This window comes from Semicossyphus pulcher, unplaced genomic scaffold, assembly GCF_022749685.1.
Source record: "Semicossyphus pulcher isolate SPU_LCO1_2020_fin unplaced genomic scaffold, fSemPul1.0.p SCAF_13, whole genome shotgun sequence".
NCBI lineage: Eukaryota > Metazoa > Chordata > Actinopteri > Labriformes > Labridae > Semicossyphus > Semicossyphus pulcher.
Genome location: NW_027211637.1, coordinates 26,301,438 through 26,324,940, shown reverse-complemented (window position 1 = coordinate 26,324,940; position 23,503 = coordinate 26,301,438). Strand labels below are relative to the sequence as shown.

The window sequence follows — 23,503 nt, the reverse complement described above, 5'->3', positions numbered from 1 at the left end:
CTAACCACATCTCTTCACATGCAGCTCTAGTGCGCCCAGCAGCACATTACATGTATTAGTACTTTGAAGTGGTAGCATCCAAAAACAATGACGAGGAGACAGGCGGATTATTGTTAAAAACAACTTCCAAAGTAACGCACCATTCCTTGTGAAAGTGTGTAAAAATAAAGACAGAAAGTTGGAAAATGGCAAAACATAATGAATAGGCTTAGAGGGACAGGAAGCTCATGGACCGGGTACAGTTTGCTGGTGTTGCCACATTTATCGCTAACATAGACAGTGTTTTATCTTCATTTAAGATTCGTAGGTAACAACCAGGAGGGCTAGTTTTCACACTACACTTAGACTGGATAAAAGAAGTGGGCGTAGCCTCTTGGTTTCAAAAGTTAAGCTCGTGCAGAAATTTCTTTAACCTGCGTTTCTATTCAATGACTAGCAGGGGGCGACTGTAATGGTTACAAGAAGACGGATCGTGTAAAACCAGATGAATGAACTTCTCACTTGATGTATTACCTCAGTTTACCACTTTTCAGCTAGTTTGAAGTCTTCTTCACAACAGCATGATGTTCATTTTGTTAATTATGGTGTCATTTAGAGTACAACTGACAATAAAGAAGGATATCTAAGGATAGTGATGCAGCAATGTGTGTCCACCCTCTTATCCAAATTGGTCACTTCTGGCTTAAAATACAAAAAAAATCGGTGCCCAGTTAGTGACGCGTTTTCCATCACCCAGCAGTGGTTGGTTCGCCAGAGAGGGTAGGCGGAGCTAAGCGGCTGCTTTCCCGCTCTCTGCAAGTGTTGCGAGTAAACAGTAATCTACTATGGCTGAACAAACAAAGAAAAGATGGATGACTACAGATACAACTTCAACAAGAAGTGAAAATCCAAAGAAAAAGAAACAAATTCGACGCTCAGATGAAGCAAACAGTCTGAAAAGGAAAGCGACCGTCAGCCAGGAAAATCAAGAGTTACAACCGAGGACGTCACACATGCGACACAGCCTGGATATCTGGGAAGTGTGCTCCTGCAATTACCGTTTATCGCCATAGGTGCCGCCAAAGAGAATTACCACTTTAAAAGAACGTGCGACAGCCACAAGATCAAACTTCAGAAACCCATAAACCAACGGGTAGCGTCACAGATGCTACGTCCACCTCTTTCATACAGTGTAAGGATCTACACCAACTACAGCGACCAAACAGTGTTTGGGAGTCAGGGTAAAAAAAAATAAAAAAAGTCTTTCTCAAAAGTAACAGCTCAAACCAGCTCAAGACATTGTTCGCCTTTCACAGGAATCCAGATGTTCTGGACTCCAACAGTTTCCCTTAATGTCCCGAGAGCAGTGTGCTGCCTTACGGTTCTTTCCATCACCTGTGTGGTTGTGTCGGCTTCACCATGTTGTTGCAGACCGGCACAGGTGGGTCCAGGTAAGGAAACATGAAGACCAGAAATCATGCTGCATCGCTGACTGGACTGAAAGCTGAGAACTGTCAAGAGTCTCTCAACTTTTTTTTCTCCTTTTTTTAGGTTCTTGGTAGAAAGACAACAAACTGTTTCTGAAGCAGAGTCTTGGCACACCAGACGCTCGGCTAACAAATAAACAGAGATAGCAGCTGCAGGGCCACAAACCTCCTTCAAGAGACAGAAGCGACAGAGGAGAATGCAGCCATTAAAGGGAGACAGGCAGGGCGAGAGGGAGATCGTTACTTCACTATAGTAACAGTCACTCCCTTAAAAGTAAGACAGTAAGGTTTAGTGAGGAGAGGACCGGGTGAGTCAGTCGTATAATCCTCCTAGCAGCCTCAGGAGGAATCTTGGGGCGTCTCCACATATTCCAGGAACATCGAGGAGTATGAAGCTCGAGAGGGGCTGACTGGATCGGGTCTAAAGAAGAGAGCAACGCTGTTCTCCTGCCCAGTGTTCACTTCAAGATGATGTGGTAGCCGTCATTTGTGTCATCTGGAGAGAAAAGGAAAACATGGCAGGGAGAGGGCGTTATAAATAAACTGATAAAAGTTCATCAAGGCTCCATGTTAAATATAGAAACAGATAAATCATCATCACAATCAGATACCTTTCATCGTGTCCAATACGAAACATACTTCATCCTGGAAGTTCTGAATCATCTGTTTAGAAGAGAGAACATGTTTAATGCAGAAAGCTGTAAACTTTATGTGATAACTAATGATTTAAAAGAATGATCTTACCTCATCACTGACCAGCACATGGATGCCCGTGGGTCCCTGTTTAAAGATCTGATTTATCTGTCTGGGCGAGATGTTGAAGAGCTGAGCGATCTTCTCTGTCAGCTCGGCAGATGTGAGGTCCTCCAGGTAAATGGCGTGATATACTGCAGGCAAAACGCAGACACACAAAGGTTCACTTTCCTTCTGCCAATTCTATGCAGTCAAATCTATACTTCTCTTCTGCTCATCATGTGTTGTATTTAACTCAACTCATTGCTAAAGTAACAGCATCTTGTTTTATATCAATTCAAGAATAGCGTTGTAGGCCGATACGGCAGCAGTTACCACAGCAAAGAAAATAAAACAAGAGATACTAGGAGACTTAAAGAGCAACTTGTAGGTTAAATGTTTTACCACATTAATACTCAGTCTTGTCTGAAAGTGGCTGTGGAAAAGCTTCATCCTTGATTTCGTGTTATTTACAAGACATAAGGGCACAAATTTAGAGGAATAAGTGGCCGTTTTAAGTAAGCTGCAGTTTTTTCAACATCGCGTCATATTACGTCACAAGAGGGACTCGCGATGTCCGACTGCTTTAGCTCAACATGCAGAAGTATCTGACAGTTAGTCCGAGCTGTCGTGTCGTCTTGTGTAGATATTATTTCGGTAGTCTAACTCTGCATTTCACCAGTTCTTATGATGGTTAATTTAAGGGATACACCGATACCACTTTCATACCAAGTACTAGTACTTGCTGAGTATCAATATGAGTACTTAATAATATCATTACAGTGCTCATAATGATTTTAAAAGCATGTTTCTTTTTCATCAGATGTTCCTCACTTTCTGACTGTAACAAAGTAAATCGACATAATGATGCAACTGTTGCTGATGTTTTAACACTTTGTTTTACTGAACACACAAACAAAACACTGCCACAGATTTGACTTTCGTGTAACCTATAACACATTCAGTGGATTCCAGTATAACACAACACACCACATATACTGTGAAAAAAGGTCATGTGATGAGCACTCCCATTTCTGAGCGCACCTGAAGGCAGCACTACACAGCGCATCCCCCCGAAACAAGGCAGTGAGGGAGGCATGCCCGGACTTGTTTACTGCACCTACTACGGAGACATCAGTGATCGCAGACGGACTTTTTATCGTGTGTGCGTCCATGAATATGTAAGTTAGTTTGCCTTAATGTTTATGTTACACTCTGTTAGCTTCAGTTTGGCCATGAGTGGACATGTTAGTGCTGTCTGTGAGGACTCCTTCTCCGCCTTTTTGACGCCTAACAGGCTCGTAATTAGAAGCCTGTGGTCCGTCGTCTTTCTGGAGTCACCGCTCTTAACTGACTCCATGACCTGGACTACAGTATGGAATGGTGTCATTCTTCTCATTAAGGGCCTGTGTCCATTAACAGCGTTTCTTGCGCTGGCAGCGCCGACAAGCTCAATTTCAAAGCGCTTCTCACAGGCGCTTTCTGTTGCTAGGTTACAAAAGTTGTCTGGTGGCACTTCCTCTTCCCTTGGTTGTGATCGTTAAGTCTGCTTAATATCTGCTTTTATTTAAGGATTTTTTTACAAAGAAAGGAGTCGTGTCCTGACATTAGTGGCAGCTCTACACCTGGAAATTGTACCCTAAAATAAACAAAAGGATTAGCTTCTCCTCCGCCATTGTTGCCCCTTCCTGATTTTGATTGATCAGTGAGGGAGAAGTGACATTGACGAGCGTGGCGGTGTTCCAAAAGTCTATTTACAACTGAGAGTGCTGTGAGGGCAGCGACAAAAAACTGCTGACGTTGAGGGCGTTTTGGCGCTGAGCTGCACTGGTTACGTTTAGAAAATACCTGCTGCCAGCCTAAAAACTGCCCTCAGTGGAAGTTAGTTAGTTTTCATTTATCTTTAGATTGTCACAAATACATAAATGCATGATCTGTGATCACACACTCACCAAAGAAAGTGTTGGCGGCAGCATCTCCGTTTTCATGTTTGGGTTGCTGCTCTCGCGCCTGCTGAGACTCCTGGCAAACATAGATGGTCAGCCTCGGGCGTACCACCCTGTCAACAGAATCCACAAACATGTCAGTGAATGTAAGAAGCTTTTTTTAGGCTAAATTACATTTTGAAAGATGATTATTTTAAAGAAGACTCACCGGCCCTTCAGTGCATTGAAGAGTCTTATACCATCGGCCGGCCCACAGATCTGAATGACATCCTCCCTGGTCAGCTTCAAGAGATCCGCCCCTGATACACAAACAAGAGCTTGTTTTACAAGAGCACACAACTCGGTATAAATGCAACAGAAATCTAAACTATAGGACAGGAGTGCAGGTGTGATTATCAGAGCAAGTGCACAACTGATTCTCCCTTTTTTATAAAACCTCTGTAACATGAGGGAGTCAATACAGAACATATTGATTGCTCTGTAAAAGGCAAATGACATTTCATTTCCTCTATGCACATTTTACGTCGTGCTGCTGTGGCCTTTATGTTTTTACAGCACTGAAATCAGTCTGTACTATGTTGAAAGTAACATTTTTATAGATCTGATTTCTGTTGTAACATTCAAGTGAAAGTGACTTATGAGCTCTGTAAAATCGTCATTGTTTGAATGTAAAGAAAGATAATCATTCCAAGTCATTCATGGCTCTTTACTCCTTTAAATGAAACACATGACCAGAGGTATAAACAAGTGACAGTGTGCTGTGGGTCATTAATTTAGGAAATTCTGTATTCAAGAGACGTTTTACCTGAAAAGTTGGTGAATAGCCGACAGAAGGGCGAGAAGCGATTTCTTAAAAGCCACTGTTGTGCATCCGTTGGATTTGTTGTCGGCAACAAATTCTGAGAAGAAAACAAAACAAAACCCGGGATAAAACAATTATATGCAAAAATCTCAGACAATATACAATATACTATAAAGCTTTATAGGGGTCTCCAGCCTTTTTTCTTCTGAGAGCTACTTTGAAAAAACGAAAGTGGCTAAGGGCTAAGAGCTGCTTGCATCACATCACATCGCACTGCACTGTAACTGCTGGTGGCGCACCATGTTGATTCTTTTTGTCAACTGAAACATCACAGATGAGGCACACACACTTGTCCGTCACATTTGTGAATAAAAAACTGCTTTCCCACTCCGCGTGGAAAGTTTTTTGCTTTTTCTTTGCATGGCCACCTTCATTGTCCATCATAAACCTGGCTAAACAGGGTAATAGCACCAAACTCCTCACTTTAGCTTGACTAGCGTACAGCATATCTGAGCCGACCTGTCGATGGAGGTTGCTGTTAGGTTCAGACACTGACAAACTTGCAGGGCAGCTGATCGGCCTATCCTAATATTTTGTATTGGAGGGGGTGGGACATCTGTGTATTTGATTGAAGTGGGAAGAGGCTTTCAAGGTGCATTTATTGTCGTCTGATTGTTTGTACAGAGTCTCTGAACCTCTTTGAAAGCTACTCAAATCCAAGCTGCTGGCGAGCTACCTGTTGGAGACCCCTTCTATATACTCCGAGGAATCATTTAAATCTGACAGAAATACTGTTAACACATAAAGAAAACTAGCAAAATCTACCACAGCTTGATGTAGATGTAATGTTTAATGTGGGCAAGAATACTGCAACAATTTTATTGTGTTCCAAAATCTTCCAAAATATAAAGCGTGTACAGCATGACATGTTCTGATAAGTCAAGGTGTTTCAAGGTTATGTCATTTAAGCTTCCCCGTCAAGTATAGAGAGCGTCTGTTGTTATGTCTTCACTGAGTTGACCTTGTATTTCCATTTAGTTATTGTGTTGCTCGCTTCATGCTTCGCTTCTTGAAGCATGTTCAGCTCATTTCAGGTTACTTCATGTTTTCAAAGTGCCTTAAGCCCCTCTCCCACTGGTCAAAAAACCCGCTAACACAGCTTTTTTGCTTAAGGGGAAAAGTTACAATCGGCATTCAGACCCGGGTAATTGTCGCCTTGGCTCCAATCGGCATTGATGGGAACACAAAACCCGGTCGACACGCTAATCTCCACCCCCTCTCCGGCGCGATGCTGTGCTCCGACTTCTGCGACTCCTCGTCATCTCAGCTACAAATTCCACCTGTCTGTGTCCGAGCAGCGCTCGAACATCGTTCCAAATTTGTCGGCGCCGAGTTTGATAAACAGACTGAATGAGTAATAGATACAATAAAGACCTAAGCACGTAACATCTTCGTTGTTTACTAACCCTGTCTCCGGTGTGTTTGTGACATCAGATGGTGACGCAGCAGAAAAGAGACTGAAATAGGAATACTCCACTGGCAATGGAAACAGAGTCAATCTGCATTTATCAGCGGGTCTTCCCGGGTCTAAAAAACCTGCGTCAACATGCTAAATTTAGGTGGGAAAGGGGTATTAGAGAATCACTCGAGAGGCAGAGTCCTAACACCCAGAAACTCGCCTTGCATTTGTGAATATCAGCCTGCTGAGGTTCTGTGAGCTGGGAGGTAAATACAGAAAGTGAAAAAACGCCCCTGTACTTACATCTGCTACCTGAACGACGGGCTCAGGCTGGTGAGTCGGTGATCCATTTCTAAGAAGAAGGTGAAATCGATAATGTAAGACTGAAATCCACATTAAGAGGAGTCAAAAGAACATGCGTGTTCTTCATGCAACTTAACCACAACAGCCGCTGAATTGATTTCATGGTTAATTACATTCAAGCAGCAGCAAGCAGAATTCATCATGAAGCATTTGCAGAAATCACGAAACACTCGTACCCTTCTGCAACGGGGAAGCTGTTGTGTGTGCTGTTGAAGCCAGGAGACGGAGAGTTGCTGACGTATGTGACCTCGGGCCAGGGGCAGCACTGCAAAAGACCAACACTGATGTTATTGTGGCTTCTAGACAACCTTTAAAACGTGAATTAGTTCAGTAGATGATGTGCAGAAAATCTTTCGGCAATATTTATTGTTTGATGTTCTGTAAAATAAATTCTGGTTATAGCTATGAGCGGATTTTAAAGATCAATCTATAACGGAAACAATCCAGTTGGAATGGGTGTTAACACTTTAAAGTCGACCCTCAGATCATTACACAGTCGTTTTTGTTTAAAGGGCCACTTTTGGAAATAAGAGTACGAGTTCTTCACTTCAGTGACTGTTGTTTAAAAAAGACCCTACTCTTCATCTAATCACGAGTCCCTTTAAAATATGCAAACCTCTGTCAGTATTGTGGTTTCATAGGAGGGCTGGTACTTCTCCTTCTCCTGTGGCGTCCTCTTCTCCATCTTCTCCCTGTCCGTCTTCTGTTTTCTGTCCGCACCTTTAGGCTGAAACCGGCCACATAGTCGTCACTCAGGTGCTGATCATAAAAACACAAAGGTTTGCATCTCATTTCCCCCTCACCTTGAAGACTTTGACCTGGCAGGAGGCAGAGTGGAGGTGTTCTGTGTACTCTTCATTCTCGTTCTCTTTAAACGTGTCGATCTGGATGCGGAACGGCACGCCCTTTTCTCCTCCGTGCTTCCGCATCGTGAATTCTGTGCTGATGCAGTGTACCTGGATGAAAGAAACATTTATTCTACACAAGAATGATGTCATCTTTTGTATTAGTACTAACGGCAGTTTTATTGTCATTTAACATAATAGGATAGATGAGTACACTACATGTTAACAAGCTTAGCTCCATGATGCCAAAATGCCCAAATGTCCCCAGATTACTGCCACTGCTTTTGATGAATGTAGAGTAACAACAGTGTTGTCCATCATGCTACCTGGATAAAAACTGAGGTTCTTTTTGATGGGTCCCAAAGGAACTCCACAGTGTTAAGCTGAGTAGGGTTAGCCCTGGGGTCGATTATGCCGACGGACATGGGGATATCTGCAATGGATCAATGTGAAACAGGCTGTTAACAGAAGAGCTCTCAATCCACACAATGTTCTGCACAACATCACCACTGTCAGCTAGATCTGGTACTTATAGTTCAGGTTAACATTCACTTTCCTGGTTAATATACACACACAGGTTGCACAGCAAGCAAGAGTAGACCAGCCATGTTTAAATCAGAGCTCACCCAGGTCGAGGATGCGATCCCCGGGCCTGTTCCAGCGCCAGCCTTCCAGCTGTTGATGCTCTGTGTACTGGAGTCGTCGGTCGTGAAACACCACACGGATGATGCTCTGACATCCAGAGAAATACAATCAAGCTAACACGTTTATACTGGTTTGTCACGACCTGTGCAATTATCATGTAAAACATGTGTGAACTGGAATGTCCGTCTTACCTTCACCATTTTACCAGTGATTTCTGGAAGTTCCCCAATTTTCCGATTGTCAAGCATTCTAATTTCATAGGACTGGCCTGCAAAGACAAGTCCATGTAGTGGATGAATAGACTGTCAGAGACACCAAACAATCACAGGCAATATCTCCCTTTTGTACTCATACGAATCATAGCAATGCATCATTTCTACATCCTTGTTTATTTCCATGACAGGAGCCACAATATGATTCTTTATGATTTATCTTAATACCGTTTGTTGCTCCTACATGTCTCTCACATTTTATTTCATAATGTAGAACAGGCTGAACGGCCAGTATCTCTATATAGATGGCAGTGTACCAAAACCATATGCCTACAGAGCATGTGTCAATATGATTGAAGTATAATATGTCTATGCAGATGAACAGTCATCCAATGAATAAAATGGGCAGGGTAAAAAAAAATCAGTTCAAGTAGGGATCCCGGTGCTAACCTTGGTTGAGGTAGGTGAGTGTTTCATCATGCAGTTTAACGGCTGGCGAGGTAGCTGCACACAGAACGTACTGAAAGGGAAGGATCTTGTTGTCAGAGTCTGGAGGCAGGTTGGACTCCTCCTGCTTGAAGATGGGGAGGGCGAGAACATCGCTGGAGAACAGAGATAAGAACAATAACACTGTTAGCGAGCTGATCACCTTCACTGTGACGCACATGCATCATTTCCTTTTCATAAAAGACGCGACAGGGTAGAACTGATTACTTTAAACATGTGAAATTAAAAGTGAGAGTTTAACATTCCCTGCAATCACCAGACAACACTCAAGGCTGAAAGGTGGGCTGTTTTGTTAGTCAGCTTTGCAGTTCATTTATTACAATGGAGGCAACTAGGGCAACCTTTCTAAATACCAAGGTATCCAGCTCTGGTCTCAATGCTCCTCTCAACAGAGGAATTTCAGGAACAAGTGGGTGCTTTGCAGCAGCCTGCACAGTATCATTTAACAGGGCACTTAACCAGCGAGAAAATGGCAAAAAAGAGAGTCATCTTTCTCCAGCAAAGCAAAGATTTTGAGTCAGCAAATCCTTCATAGATTTCACATCATTTGCAGCATAAAAACTGAGTTTAAGCATCCTAAATATTTAATTGGACTTTATACTCTTGAATAAGAAAGTGAATTAATCTGTCAGGAATATGCTGCATAGTGATAGCCCCAAAATCCCGAAATTAAAATTTCATCAAAGAGTATTCTTGATCTGATAGTAACCAAGTGGTGAACAGCTTCGCATTTCCACTGGTGATTAATTTGCCCTTCTGCTGTCTCTCAGCGCAGGACCCAACATATTCATGCCAAAATTCAGAGTGTGAAGAGATTTCTCCGCTCAAGCTTCACACTGACGTGGACACAAAGCCTAGCTAAGAGAAAATGTAACACTGTGCACACTGAACATTAATAAAGCGGATCTGACTCGACAAAATAAAGTGATGACTGATGCCGAAATCTTTTAAAAAAGAATATCTAAGGCGTACAAGGTGAAAGAGCTCACTTTACAAAAACATGTTCTGCTAATTATTTTTAAGGGACTTTTTAAAAAACAACTTTCAATTTTAACAGTTACAGCTGCCCTTTTTACAACATCTATTTCCAGTACACACACGTCTGACATTTAAATTTAAGCAGGTGATACAGTTTCCCTAACTTTAAAAAGTGACAACTGAAGGTGGCATGACTTTGAGGATTAGTGTCACTGTTTACTTCAACAATTAATCCCACAAGTAACACAAACAGATATTCTCATCAATTTGTAACATGTTAAGGCTGTATTTAAAGCTACTGTGAGGAACTTTCTGTTTGTGTTGATTTTGGCGCCCCTGTGGACAAAGTCGTACCTCTTATTTCTTTGCTGATTTTGTCCTGTTCATGCTTAAGTGGTGTTTTTAACAAAAAGTCTCATCCTGCTTTCTTTAACAGTCATATGTATCACTCACTTTAAATTTTGGCCTGAGAAAATGTAAACAAAGGCAGCGTGCAGTTAATCACTTCGTCTGACACCTACCTCCCGCCAGCTGTTTCAGGCATTAAAAATAACTATATAGAAATAATCAATCTTGTCGCTGATGGTCTGGTTCGTTTTTGTACGTCATAAAGAGCATTCAGAATAAATGTCAGTGTTTCATAACCAGCATAAAACTCCTCACAGGAGCTTTAAAAAATGTCATAAATCAGATGGCAAAATATGGTGACTGTCAGTGTGTAGCAGCAGCACCCAGTCTTGCATTATGTGTAAAGGAATCCCTCAAAAACTCGTACAGTACCTCATGCTGTATGCCCCCGCACCAAGCTCCTGGCCAATGCCTGACAGACTGGCATCGAAGTCCTGGACCAGTCCGGACTCGATCACCTCATCCGTGAGAGGCAACTTCAGAGCCCACGCCATGGTGACGATGAGGAGATGTTTCGGAGTGCAGCGGTTATAACTTAAGCCAAGTTTCACCTGTTTCCCACAATCTGCAGGGGACAAAGTGAAAACAATAGTTTATTATCATCGAATGTGGTTACAAGATTTAAAATAAAGCAACATGTAGGAGTTCAACACCCACAAGATCTACACAAAAATATTAAATTAGAAGTTTTGGTAAGGGTTAATAACGGGTTATGTCTGACCAGATTTGTTCCATCTGTCTGACAGAGCTTCTCACGTTTTATTCAACCGTGCACTGATGCAAAATAACTTGTTTGAAGCAATATTTTTTTAGTCTTTATAATTTAATATAGCAAAATACTGCTATAAATTTTAATTAAAGCTACATACCTTTAGATAAAAGTGTAGCTTCTCGCTAGCACTGCGACAGTTTCATGCCATCATGTCGCGCTCCTTCACCCCAGCACTAGAATAAACATGTCGAGCTAACCACCACAAGCTACATAGCATGCCAGCTAGCTAAGCAAGTAGGATGCTAGCCTTTCTCTGACACAGTTTTTGTGGATTCAGTGGAAGAAATTAATCCTCGTAGACATATCTTGAGATATAGACACATAAAAATGCCTCAGACTGCTAAATAAATGTAAAATAATGTCTTGCTTTTGTTTGTTTATCTAGCTTCGTCAGGAAAAGCAGATGCCGTCATTTCCGTTTCGTCTTCTTCTTCGGGTTGTGTAAAAGTAGTATTAAAAAAACAAAAAACGTTGGAGCTCATTTCCGCCACCTTCCGCTTATGGCCTTTATTACATGTGCTAAAGAAAGGGAGTGTGCTGCTTTTAGGGGTGATATTTCTCTTGTAAAAATAACTATGAAAAAAAAAAATTATGTCGTAAATATATAAACACACAACAATAGGACGTGATTAATAAAGACAGGGTTTATTTGATTTATCTGACAGAAGGTTACAAAAAGCAATCAACTTTTGTTTTTCCCTTTTCTCACAAAGACCATAACCTTTCACATACTTTGCTGACATAGGATATCTTTTCATACTTTAGCTCTTCATTTCTCTATTGAAAACTTAGTATATTAACTAATATGATATATTGTCTTCCCACATGTTAAAAAAAGACCTTTACAAAATTAACTATTTTTAAAGTTAGGTATACTGTATGTCTACTGGAAAATAGGGCTATTGTTGTTGAAAATGCAGGTATGAAGTGGACCATAATTGGGATCAATGTAAATAAGAGTATTTGATCTGCAGTACATTTCATAAAAACTACGTTAATATTATTAATAGGTGTTGCTTTTCCAAGTTGATGATTGAAATTTTGCCAGTACTGCTTCCATTTGCAAAGATTATTAAAATACAAAAAATTCATTCTCTCACATACATAAATAAAAAAACATCCACTGTACAGTAACCCTTTTCTGTCAGTAAAGTGCAAAGAAGACTTAAAGTATTGGCAGTGATTTAAAAAAAAAAAAAAGCATCATAGTAATGTTCTTACAGAAATTAACTTCATACTGCACATGCAAGAACTCTTCTAATTCGTTCAGATTTAAAACCATAACTCATCATAATAAATCATAAAATATAAAACCTCTTTCACGATGCACACTTAATTTGGTTTTTTAAATTCAGCAAATCAATTTGATTGATATTAGGCTCAGTGAAAGTATCGAAAGAGTCTGTGGGTAATGTTTATAGGCAACAGGAGACAATTTAAATTGACTTCAAAACAGGCCAATTAAGCCTGCAGATATAAATTGAGATAATAAAAAAAAACGCAGCAGAAGCATTGTGAGGCCATTAAGGGAACAGTCACAACAGTGAATAAATAAAACACACAATACTCTCAGAGTAAGCACATTAATGTTTCATCCCCACATACAGTACATGCATCCTACAAATGAATCAAACGTCGTAAAAACACAAAAATAAGTTTGCAGTTGTGGCATTATTGGCAACAGAAGAAGCTACAACTTTATTTTGAAAATAACTTGTTGTCCATAGAACATCAGAAGTGACCCTCTGTGGACATCCAGCAGCGCTGAATAAAAGGTCTAAACAAGAGGAAATGACGACAGATCTTAAGCTCATCTTTGTGATTATCATTCAGAAACATCAAAATGATGATTGTCCAGAAAAGCAACATAGTTTTTGATGTTTCATAGACAACTAATTCTGATCAGTCTCCTTTATGTTTGCAAAGCTGCTGTGAGTACAAATCCTACATCTGTTAAAGCACACATGGTTCTAAAAGCATGTTTTTAAACATGTGCGTTATTTCAGCCAGTGTGCCAAAGTGACAACAATGTGACTGAAATCAATGTGACTCAATGCACTTCCACATCATTCAGGGAGACACCCTATAAAACCACTTGTATAAAAATTGTTTTTAAATATGACATGTTTTCACTGTTTTAATATCTCTGTATTTGATAAGAGGACCATGCAGTTTTACTCAGTAACCACAATACATGAGTTTTGTACACATATACATCCTTAAACTCATTTTAGTCATAAATTATTTTCCTTCATTTTCTTAAAAAGTTAATATAGTTAATAGTTAGGCTTTTATTTACAACACACTCTGAATCTGTGCTGCTGTATTAAATGTTCACTTTCAAAAACAATCAGTGGCGAACCCTCTCAGAACGAGGTCGCTACTGAACCTGGAAGACGTTGATCTTGCTCGTGTTTTTTAGCGTCTGTCGCCGGTTGCAGAACCAAACTCGTACAACCTCTCGGTCATAGTTCAACTCTCTTGCAATTTCTGTAATCTCCTGGCCCGTTGGCAGTGCGTTCTTCTCAAAGTACGAGTTCAGGACTTCGATTGCCTGCGGCGTGAAACTAGTACGCCGCTTTCTCTTTTTGGACGGTTCACCGCCGACAAACTCCATCAGATTCTGCTGGCCTTTCTGGTTCCAGTGCTCGGCTTCTGCGAGCCACTTTTCCAACACGGGCTTCAGCTTCTGCGCGCTCTTTGGGGTGATATCCAGCTTTTCAAACCTGCGATAAAAAAGATGTTTAGTGGAACTACTTCATGAGATCACATATACTGTATGTGCTGTATCTAAATGTTACTCTTATGAATTCACACAAACACAATTTGCAGAGTAAGACCAACATGCTTTAACCTATGTATTATCTAATGTCTCATTTTTTTACTTACCTCTATGTAAAGATGAGCCATTTATATTTATATGTAAATCCCTCATTCAACTCCTTTAAAGTCAGCTTGATTAATGGGAATTAAATGTATACAATTTATGTGTATTTATTTATATATATTTATACAATATATTAATAGATTATATATACATTTATGGGCTGCATGGAGGTGCAGTGGTTTCCACTGTCACCTCACGGCTAGTAAGTTCCTGTTTTGAATCCCGGTTCATAGGAAGTGGGCCTTTCTGTGTGGTGTTTGCAAGTTCTCCCCGTGCATGTGCGGGTTCCCTTGGGGTACTCCGGTTTCCTCTCACAGTCTAAAAACATGCTCGTTAGGTTCACTGGTGACTCTAAATTGCCCGTAGGTGTGAATGTGAGCATGACAGGTTGTTCGTCTCTATGGGTCAGCCTGTGATTAATTGACGTACAGTCCATGGTGTACTCTCACCCAATGACAGCCCCCCCACTACCCTAAACAGGATAAGCGGTATAGATAACGGATGGATGGATATTTATTTATTAATTCAGTGGTTCCCAGCCTGGGGTCCAGTTCTCTCTCTCTCTCTCTACGGCTCTGAAAGTACCGTCAGTCACTCAGTCGGTCACATGCAGACCCGTGTGTAGGGCTGACTCTGCGGTCAAAAAGGTTGGGAACCACTGAATTAACTTCTACTCCCTGACTAGCTTTGTCTATGAACACTGTAGCTAAAGTAATTATACTGTTGTCGAATGTTATCTTTGTTTTTACAAACGTCACACTCGTAACACTGAGCATTCCTCTAACATAATGAAATGAGATGCTTGTATTGGTGTATAAAGTAAATTTATGTTTGATACAATGTGTGCATGCTATCAAAACACTTATTATTACAATAAATTACTGGACAGAGGGGAGCGACTTACCTGCAAATGGCAGACTGGCTGTAGGCCGGACCCTCAGTTGCAGTCAGAGCCTGCCCTACTTGTGTCTGAGTAAGCCCCAAGGACAGCCGACGGATCTTGAAATTCTTGGCGAACTCTCGAATCTCCTCCAGATTAATGCCTTCCTCGCTGCTCACTACCTGCTGGGGTTCTACAAAAGGGGAGAATCTGGTTAAAAATACCTACCTACTTAAAGCGGGTCTATGTTTGGACAGGAGAAGCAGGTGTACGTACTGCCGACAAGCTGGCCCACTTTTGCTATGTCTGCGGTGATGGGTACAGCGGAGGAGAGCGTGGTGCCGGTCTTCAGTACAGACGGCTGTGGGGCAATGACAACTGGTGACTGAGTAACAGTTGTTACACATGCCTGTGATGGAACAAATTAATATTGTTAGATGTAACTGCAATGATACAAATAGCAAAGTATACAACGTCCTTTTTGACCTCAAAACAACAAAGACAGATGTTTGTCGTCTACCTGTGTGTTCGGTTTGGAAAGTGTTGGAGGAGCAGCCGCTTTGGGCAGAACTGCAGCAGAAGTTGCAACCGCCGCATGTCCATTCCCCACGGTGGCGATGATCTGGCCCTGGGTGTTCAGAAGCAGCTGTGGGGTGACGGTCTGGACCTGGAGACCCTGGAGACCCTGCAGACCCTGCAGACCCTGAAGACCCTGCAGACCCTGCAGACTCTGCAGACCCTGGAGTCCCTGGAGTCCCTGGAGGGGTGTTGCAGCCCCTCCAGCCAGAGACGCTGGGTTCACCAGCAAAGGAAGGGTTCCTATGACCTGCAAGTATTGTTTGAATTAAAGAGAAATAAATTAGACACATTCATCTAGCTGTCACGGCGGTGTTTTGCTGCTGGGAAAGACGTTGACAGGGAATAAAATCATGTTTCTCAAGAGTCGCTGTTGTTGCAGACTAACTGTAATGAGCTGCAATAATCATAAGATTGAGTAATGAAACTATTTGAGAGGACAAATCAGTTTCCACACGCTCCACTGACTTGAAACAGCACTGCTGATTGATGCTAACTGGAGGCTCTGGGCTTTTATTCCCAATACAGAACACGGCATAATAACATTTTGATGGCCCTTGGAGTGAGCGTGGTTTAACATCAAGTTGAGTTGTTATACCTTTCTCATCTTGTTTTTAAATCTGTTATGTATTCACGATCAAAGTACTTTTATCAGCTAATGATGCGCTACTAAAAGGAAATTTGGATAACAGATTCTCATGTGTAGGGGCTGCGCGGTGGTGCAGTGGTTAGCGCTGTTGCCTCACAGCTAGAAGGTCCCTGGTTAGAATCGGAGGAAGTGGGCCTTTCTGTGTGAAGTTTGCATGTTCTCCCTGTGCATGCGTGGGTTCCCTCCCAGAGTCCAAAGACATGCTCGTTAGGTTCACTGGTGACTCTAAATTGTCCGTAGGTGTGAGTGTGAGCTAAAAGGTTGTCTTGTCTCTATAGCCCTTTTTGGATGACTGACAGGGTCAGCCCTACACACGGGTCTGAATGTGACTGACTGACTGACTGACTGACTGAGTGAGTGAGCGACGGTACTTTGAGCCGTAGAGAGAGAGAGTTGCGACATCGCAATGGCGGATCATGGAGCATATTGGACCTTCACTGACGCGACTCTCTGTCTATACGGCTCTGGATACTTTGTTCGGGGAGTAGGCGGGGCTGCTCCTCCGCTGCTCGTCCGCTGTCCTCACCTACGTCCGCAGCGCGCACCTGCTTTCAAACACGCGTCATCGGCCTCATAAGGACGGTCCTTGTAACACATTACCCACAAACGCGCACGTAGACCTGATGCGGTCAGCCACATACGAGGTTTTGACCTAGTCTTCTTACACTGCGTTCCGCCTCAGCGCTGTAACGAAGCTCTGCAGTCACACAGCCTTTGCCATTTTACATTTGACCAAGCAACGGCAGCGCAATGCCACCAGTGTGTGTTTTTACAGAGCGTGCCGGGGCTTTTTTTTTGCATTTTACATAGAAAATGGAACATAGAGGTGCAATAATCTTGAACTGGCAGTGTCTAAGGGGCTCATGTGTTATTGACTGGGGAGCAGTCCAGGGTGTACCCCGTCTCTCGCCCAATGGCTGCTAGGATAGGCCCTCCAGAGAGCCTGAGGAGGATAAGCGGTATAAAATACGGATGGATGGATACTCATGTTTAAGAAACTGTAAAATCCCAACTCACAAATGTAATATATTAAAAACAACCCAGTTCAATACAGTATAAAGCAATTACATACAATACAATATCCTAAACTTAGTAGCAGTATTTTCACCCACCTGTCCCTGTGCGTTTGTGATGATCTGACTGGTGATGCCGGCCATGTTGGACATGGCACTGGTGAGGATTGGAGTGGAGGTGAGCGAGCTGAGGAACTGAGGCTGAGCTCCTAAAGAAGCAGCGTTGATCTGAGCAGAAAATCACAACATGTGTTAACAGCATATTGTATTAAATCGCATACACAGTACAGATATTACAAAAAGGCAGCATCCTTACAATGGCAGGATTGATGGAGAGTCCTGCAGTCTGGAGAGCTGCCACAGATATGTTGGACTGAGAGACAGTGGTGGAGGCCGAGGTCGCCTGGGCCGCTGCCACCTGAGCGGCGGTGACTTGTGCGTTGGTCACCTGCGTTGGCTGAGTCGTCACCTGTTGCACTGCCGCCTGCACTGGCTGTAGGGATGCTGCTTGATGTTGGAACATTGTCTGCGCGTTTGTGTGCAGTTGGGGCTGGACCGAGTTCAGGACTGTCGCAGCTGATTAAAAAAGGAAAGAGTGCACAACTTGTTACTGTTCTGTTATTACATCTAATGAAACAGACACAGGTAGCACAAAGGGAAAAGTCATGGGCTAACTTCGGTAATTACAATCCATCCTCTAGGAACCATGTAGCTATACAATAAGTCTTCAATATGCACCCTGTAGTTGTTGAGATATTTCAGTGAGGATAAAGTTGTGAACTAACCAACCAACTGACATTGAAAGGCCTTAAGCTGCTGGTGTTGCTATTAAAAATATGTTGGTTATAGTCAGATGTTACAGCAATCTGAAAAGTAGCGCGTCTACTCCGATGTAGTTAAAATCAATTCAGACCCAATCTAGGGACGCTAAAGGGAAACCACATGAAGAGTTTTATTACCTTGGAGGCCAGCAAAGGGCAGTTTGAGGAGGTTGCCTGCAGGGTTAGCTGCAGTGAGTCCCGGGAGAGTCGCTACACTTGTGGTAGGCAAGGTGAGAACAGCGAGACCACCCTGGCCCCCGATGGAGCCCGCCACACTGAAAGGGATGAGCAGGGGCTGCCCGAGGGATCCGGTCTGGGCCATCATACCGGTCATCAGAGTGGCCAGACTCTCCTGGGTCAGCACCTAATGCAGCATAATAAAGGTGTGTAATTTTTTTCCAGATTATATTAACATCCCAGTTATCTACTTTTACTGGCATTTGAGGATTTTACAGGGGTGATTATACTGAGCAGTAGAAATAAAGGTTGATAGCATTTCATTTTCAGTATTGGGTGTTCTACATTTCGTGTTGCAGTGTGATCACAGTGGAGTGGTGATAGTTTTCTCAAACTGCTGCAAATGTTTCGCTAACAATTTTTACAGTCTTAAAGGAGCAATTCGCCCCTGGAAAAAGCCACTGTCAGTCAAAGCTGGTGTTCTCTGTAATCGATAGAGGCAATAATATTTGAAATTGGTGTCATAGCTGTGGAGAAAGTTGTACAAACAGCTCATGGTTTCGCCCATTCTACATTCCTACAACACCCAGCATGCATTGCGGCCCTCCCTCTGAAAGGAACGGCCCAGCGAGAGACGCTGTAGTGAAATACTACTGTTTCGCTGCAGGCAACGGCTCAGAGCGGGACAGAATCTGAAATACGACGAGAATATACCGGTGGATCGTCAAACAAATCTTCAGGTCTGCGGTCTACATTTCAAACCTGACGATTTTGAACGAGACATGACATCGGAGGCGGGCGTCCTAGATTCAGGAAGTGTAGTTTAGCAAGCTCCCTGGTTTTCCAGGGCCCATTGAAGACACAGAGCGAAATTGCATTTTTTTACCTTCCACAATGGGATTTGCTCCCCATAATAGCATGATAGGACTGAGGTTGGAAATCAGCAAACTGGCCCTTTAAGCTCAGTATTCAGGTGTCAAATGTTTTTTGCCTCAGTCTGTGACATCAGTCAATCACGTACAGTAGCCCGTGGGTGACAATAGTTACAATAATACCATCGACACATGAATATAGACGTTTGAAAACAAAATGAAAACAGTAGATGTTCTCAGTCGTACCTGTGGGCAGCCTTGTACAGCGATGGGCATGGCGGCCTGTGGCTGTGCCAGGGAAACACTGACCGGAACAGCAGGAGTCAGCGTTTGGACAGCAGGGACTGGAGCCTCTACAGACACCACCTGCTGCTCCCCCAGCGCTGCAGGAGCACCGCCAGGGTTAGTCCTTACTGACATTTAAGTTGTCTTTTTTACAGCTGCTATCAACATTTCAGTCCAACTGTGTGTTAAACATGAATAATGACTCATCCGCTGTCCATCATTTGTCTTGTATGATTTACCTTGTCCACCAGCGCTCAGGGGCACAATAGAGCCGTCATGTTGCTCTGCAGGTCGAGCCGCTCCCTCCTCAGCTTTGCATTCACCTTTCCCATCAGGTAGTGATGAAGGCTGAGACGCATCCACTTCAACCTCTAGCACACGAATAGTCTCATGGCCAGACATCACAATGACCTGAACAGCAATGAGGAGTAAAAGCTGGGATTATTTAAATGGAAAACAAGCTGCCTACTTTAATCTACTTATGCTCAGGGCTTACGCAGTAGATATATTAGTTCAAATTGTGTTATTAGTTTGTGAAACACTTGAGTATGCTCTGAGTCTCACTTGATCTAGCACATAAAGGGTCACAACAACAGTAAATACAGTATTTCAGCATTTTATAAATTCCCTCTTTAACACATGTAATAAATCTGATTTAGGCTTAAACAATGATTTATGGTGTGCAATAATGAAAGACCTAGAGGAGAGGCAGCGAGACAACCTGGGCCCGAGGACAAGGTGCAGATAGACATTAGAGCCCGACCGATATATAGGATGGCCAAAATTATCGGCTGATATCAGCCTTTCACGGATATATGAGTATCAGCATATATGTTGGCCGCACCTATGGCGATTAATGGTTATTGCAGGAGCCCACTTCCCAGATATCCAGACAGTGTTGCATGTGTGACGTCCACGGTTTGCTTTCATCTGAGCGTCGAGTTTGTTTCTTTTTCTTTGGATTTTCACTTGTTGTTGAAGTTGTATCTGTAGTCATCCATCTTTTCTTTGTTTGCTCAGCCATACTAGATTACTGTTTACTCGCAACACGAGACCGGAAAAGCAGCCGCTTAGCTCCGCCTACCCTCTCTGGCAGACCAACCACTGCTGGCTGATGGAAAACGCGTCACTAACTGGGCGCCGCTTGATTTTTTTCCGTGAAAGTCGCCACAGACACCCAGTCTGTAATACTGCAAAAGCAAAGGCTTTCATCAGTGGGCCATAGGCTCAATCACCATTGTGTTACCTCATTCGGCGACAGACATTTATTTACATGAAAAACCTCGAGATTATCACGTTAACAGCTGAGGAGACAGTGGTCCACACTTGAATTGGATGACAATGTAATAAATGTTACTCAGGGCAGCTGTGGCTCAGTGGTAGGTTGGTCGTCTCTCAATCTGAGGGTTGGCGGTTCAATCCCTGAACGCTACAGCCTACATGGTCCCGGTGGCATAACCAACGTTGTGAATGGGATTAGTGATGAGTGACAGTTGGGCACTTGCACAGCAGCCTCTGCCATCAGTGTGTGAAAGGGTGAATGCGACGTGTAGTGCAAAAGTCACTAGAAAAGCTCTATATAAGTGTAAAGTTGGGTGGTCATATCGTTGAGAAATCGCGGAAATATCCTTGTAAGTAAGGTCAAAAGTCATTTAGCTCAAAAATTCATGATTCATGACATGAGCCACCACAACAGTGATTTTTTCCCCCCTTTAAAATCAGCAACGATATCGGTCCAACAAAACCACCATATCAGTCGGGCTCTAGAGACAATGCAGGAAGAGAGAGGAGGATGCATACCTGGTTGTCTTTGGCAGGGAATTTCAAAGTGCAGGATTTAAATGGCTGAAAAAAGACTTCTGCAGTCAGACAGTGAATGGCTAAGGAGAACAGAGAAGCCGAGCACATGTTAGGACACAATGACCAAAAGAACAAAACACCAAAAAGAAAGACAAAAATGAAAAGAGCACGACTACACCAAAACAATGACAAGAGCATCAGCCAACAAGCAGCTCAAGCAATGCTTTCATCAAGCTCCCTTCCAACACCTGTGAAGAGCATTGCTTTTGTTTGCCGACTATGTCTACACAGAGTGTTACTAAAGAGAGAAAAAACACCATTAATATTAAGCATGACACTTTAAAGATCATAAACCTCACAAGCATAGCGCAGCAGGTATTATTAGGCGATAAAACACAAAAGTGGGTCCTGATGTTAATCATTCCATTATGACATGGTATGTTGGCAAATGGACGGTTTGGTTGAGTTGTATTGGGGAGAGGAAGCCCTTCGCTTTGCTTTAACAGACAGGTGGGTGGTACCTGCTCATTGACAGTAAGTGGGGCATCTTTGGCAGGGAGATCCTGGGAGTTCATGGCTCGCTGCAGCACCACAGTCACTGTCTTCCAGGCATTCTGGGTAAACAAACATTCATTGAAAACAAACTGAATGATGTCAAATACTCTTTGAAGTTAATATTTCCCGAATAGAAAAAAAAACACCCTGAATTTGAAACCAAAACTACGGAAGCCCTTAGCGGACATACACACATTGTATTTACTCCATTTTCCCGGGAAAACAAGTAATTTCTGGTCGCTTTCTCAAGATCTCCACTTTTTCATCACGTTATCTAGGGTCAGATGATCATAACTCGTATCCCCTGAGTTGCTAAGGCACAAAACAAACATAGAAACAGGCTTAACTTACCTCACTGGTGTGGGCAATGGCAGCATGGCGTGCCCTGCTCTGTAATATCACAGTGACCAGCCGGTTTTGGTTTTCTAGATCACCGGATTTCTGAGCTTCGTTTTTACCGAGATAACAAGAAAAATAAGTCGAGATCTCGAGAAAACGACCAGAAATAACTCGTTATTATGGGAAAACTGAAATGTATGGATGAATGTCCGCTAAGGGCTTCCGTACAAAACAGACACAGAGAAACTCCAACTCAACAAAACTAGTAATGCGGGCACAAAGATGCACAAACACACACATAGTAGGGCCTTTAACAGTCTTTCACACACAAACTCAGGCATAAATACATACACACACTCAGAGTAAACAAAATGTATGGATGCATGTCCGCTAAGGGCTTCCGTACAAAACAGACACAGAGAAACTCCATTATTTACATCCAGTAGAACCTGGAAACACACACATGTATACAATAAAACACACACTGGCACTCATACACAAAAACAAAACTACTATAAACAAATGCGGGCACAAACAAACACCATTTTAACACACACACACACACACACACACACACACACACACACACACACACACTAGGGCCTTTAACAGTCTTTCACACACAAACTCAAAGCAAAAACAAACACAGACTCCAAAAGCTTAAATTCAGTCTTTCATTAACAAAGCAGAACATGAATTATACTTTTTTTCTTTTGGTCTTTCTTTTACTTTTAATGTGGTTTTACTTGAAGCTTTGTCAATATCATCTATTACATTGATGCCAATGAAGCATGTTGAATTGAATTGCATTTATTTGATTTAATGTCTGACTCTTTTAGTTTGGCAGGCAGTCTACAAATAAAATCACGAATTAAGTTTCATGCTTGTTAGCCTGTAGTATCTGCACTTCAGGGTCTAACTGCTGGTTACAGTGCCACATGCATGAGGACTGTTTGTTTTTTTTTATTCATGGCTATTTCTGTCATTGCAGGACCAGACTATTTGGAGGGGCCTATATAAACAGGCCATACTGTGTTGCACTTTGGATGCAGAAAACGTGGTGAAACACGCTGATGGTGGACCTGAAGTGGCCACAAAAACATCCCAGATCAAAAAAAGATTGCAGCTGGTGCATTTCCTACTGCAATGCCCCGTTAGAAACGAGGATATGTCAAAACTTCGGCGGGTGTTGATGGGCTCCCCACCCCCATCCTGCCCAATAAAAGTCTCGTCGCGTCGGCCACTTTTGGAGACAAGCGCTACCCACCAACTACAGGCGACAGAAATCATCTCGACCCGTGCCTAGAGACCGAATATTATGTATTTCCTTCTCTTTATCATAAATATATAAATTATGCTAATTACGAACATTGCATATTAACCAAAACTCATTTCCTCTCGCCATTTCGTCGCTCTGCGCGAGGACCAGGCACGAACAGACTCCGGTTATTATATGCAACTTACCGCGTAAATGCAGCTTATTTTCTGTAATCCCCCGCTCTTATAAAGGTCCT

General features: G+C 42.6%; 2 protein-coding genes across 2 annotated transcripts; both read right to left on the bottom strand.

The window, feature by feature from the left end:
• Positions 1-1,354: 1,354 nt before the first annotated feature.
• On the bottom strand, positions 1,355-11,395 carry tfcp2 (transcription factor CP2). Its single transcript, XM_069659824.1, has 16 exons — positions 11,233-11,395; positions 10,736-10,928; positions 8,921-9,072; positions 8,450-8,526; positions 8,240-8,345; positions 7,940-8,046; positions 7,572-7,724; positions 7,385-7,495; positions 6,945-7,033; positions 6,709-6,757; positions 4,950-5,043; positions 4,353-4,443; positions 4,151-4,257; positions 2,211-2,353; positions 2,078-2,129; positions 1,355-1,962 (listed from the first exon to the last, which is right to left on the bottom strand). The coding sequence occupies exons 2-16, from the start codon at positions 10,855-10,857 to the stop codon at positions 1,925-1,927; spliced, it is 1,491 nt and encodes a 496-aa protein (XP_069515925.1). The 5' UTR covers positions 10,858-10,928; positions 11,233-11,395; the 3' UTR covers positions 1,355-1,924.
• Positions 11,396-11,778: 383 nt separating this feature from the next.
• pou6f1 (POU class 6 homeobox 1) lies at positions 11,779-23,503 on the bottom strand. Its single transcript, XM_069660526.1, has 12 exons — positions 23,454-23,503; positions 21,617-21,709; positions 21,096-21,140; positions 19,535-19,706; positions 19,257-19,393; positions 18,100-18,325; positions 17,457-17,716; positions 17,240-17,368; positions 15,423-15,728; positions 15,179-15,311; positions 14,927-15,095; positions 11,779-13,861 (listed from the first exon to the last, which is right to left on the bottom strand). The coding sequence occupies exons 2-12, from the start codon at positions 21,668-21,670 to the stop codon at positions 13,516-13,518; spliced, it is 1,977 nt and encodes a 658-aa protein (XP_069516627.1). The 5' UTR covers positions 21,671-21,709; positions 23,454-23,503; the 3' UTR covers positions 11,779-13,515.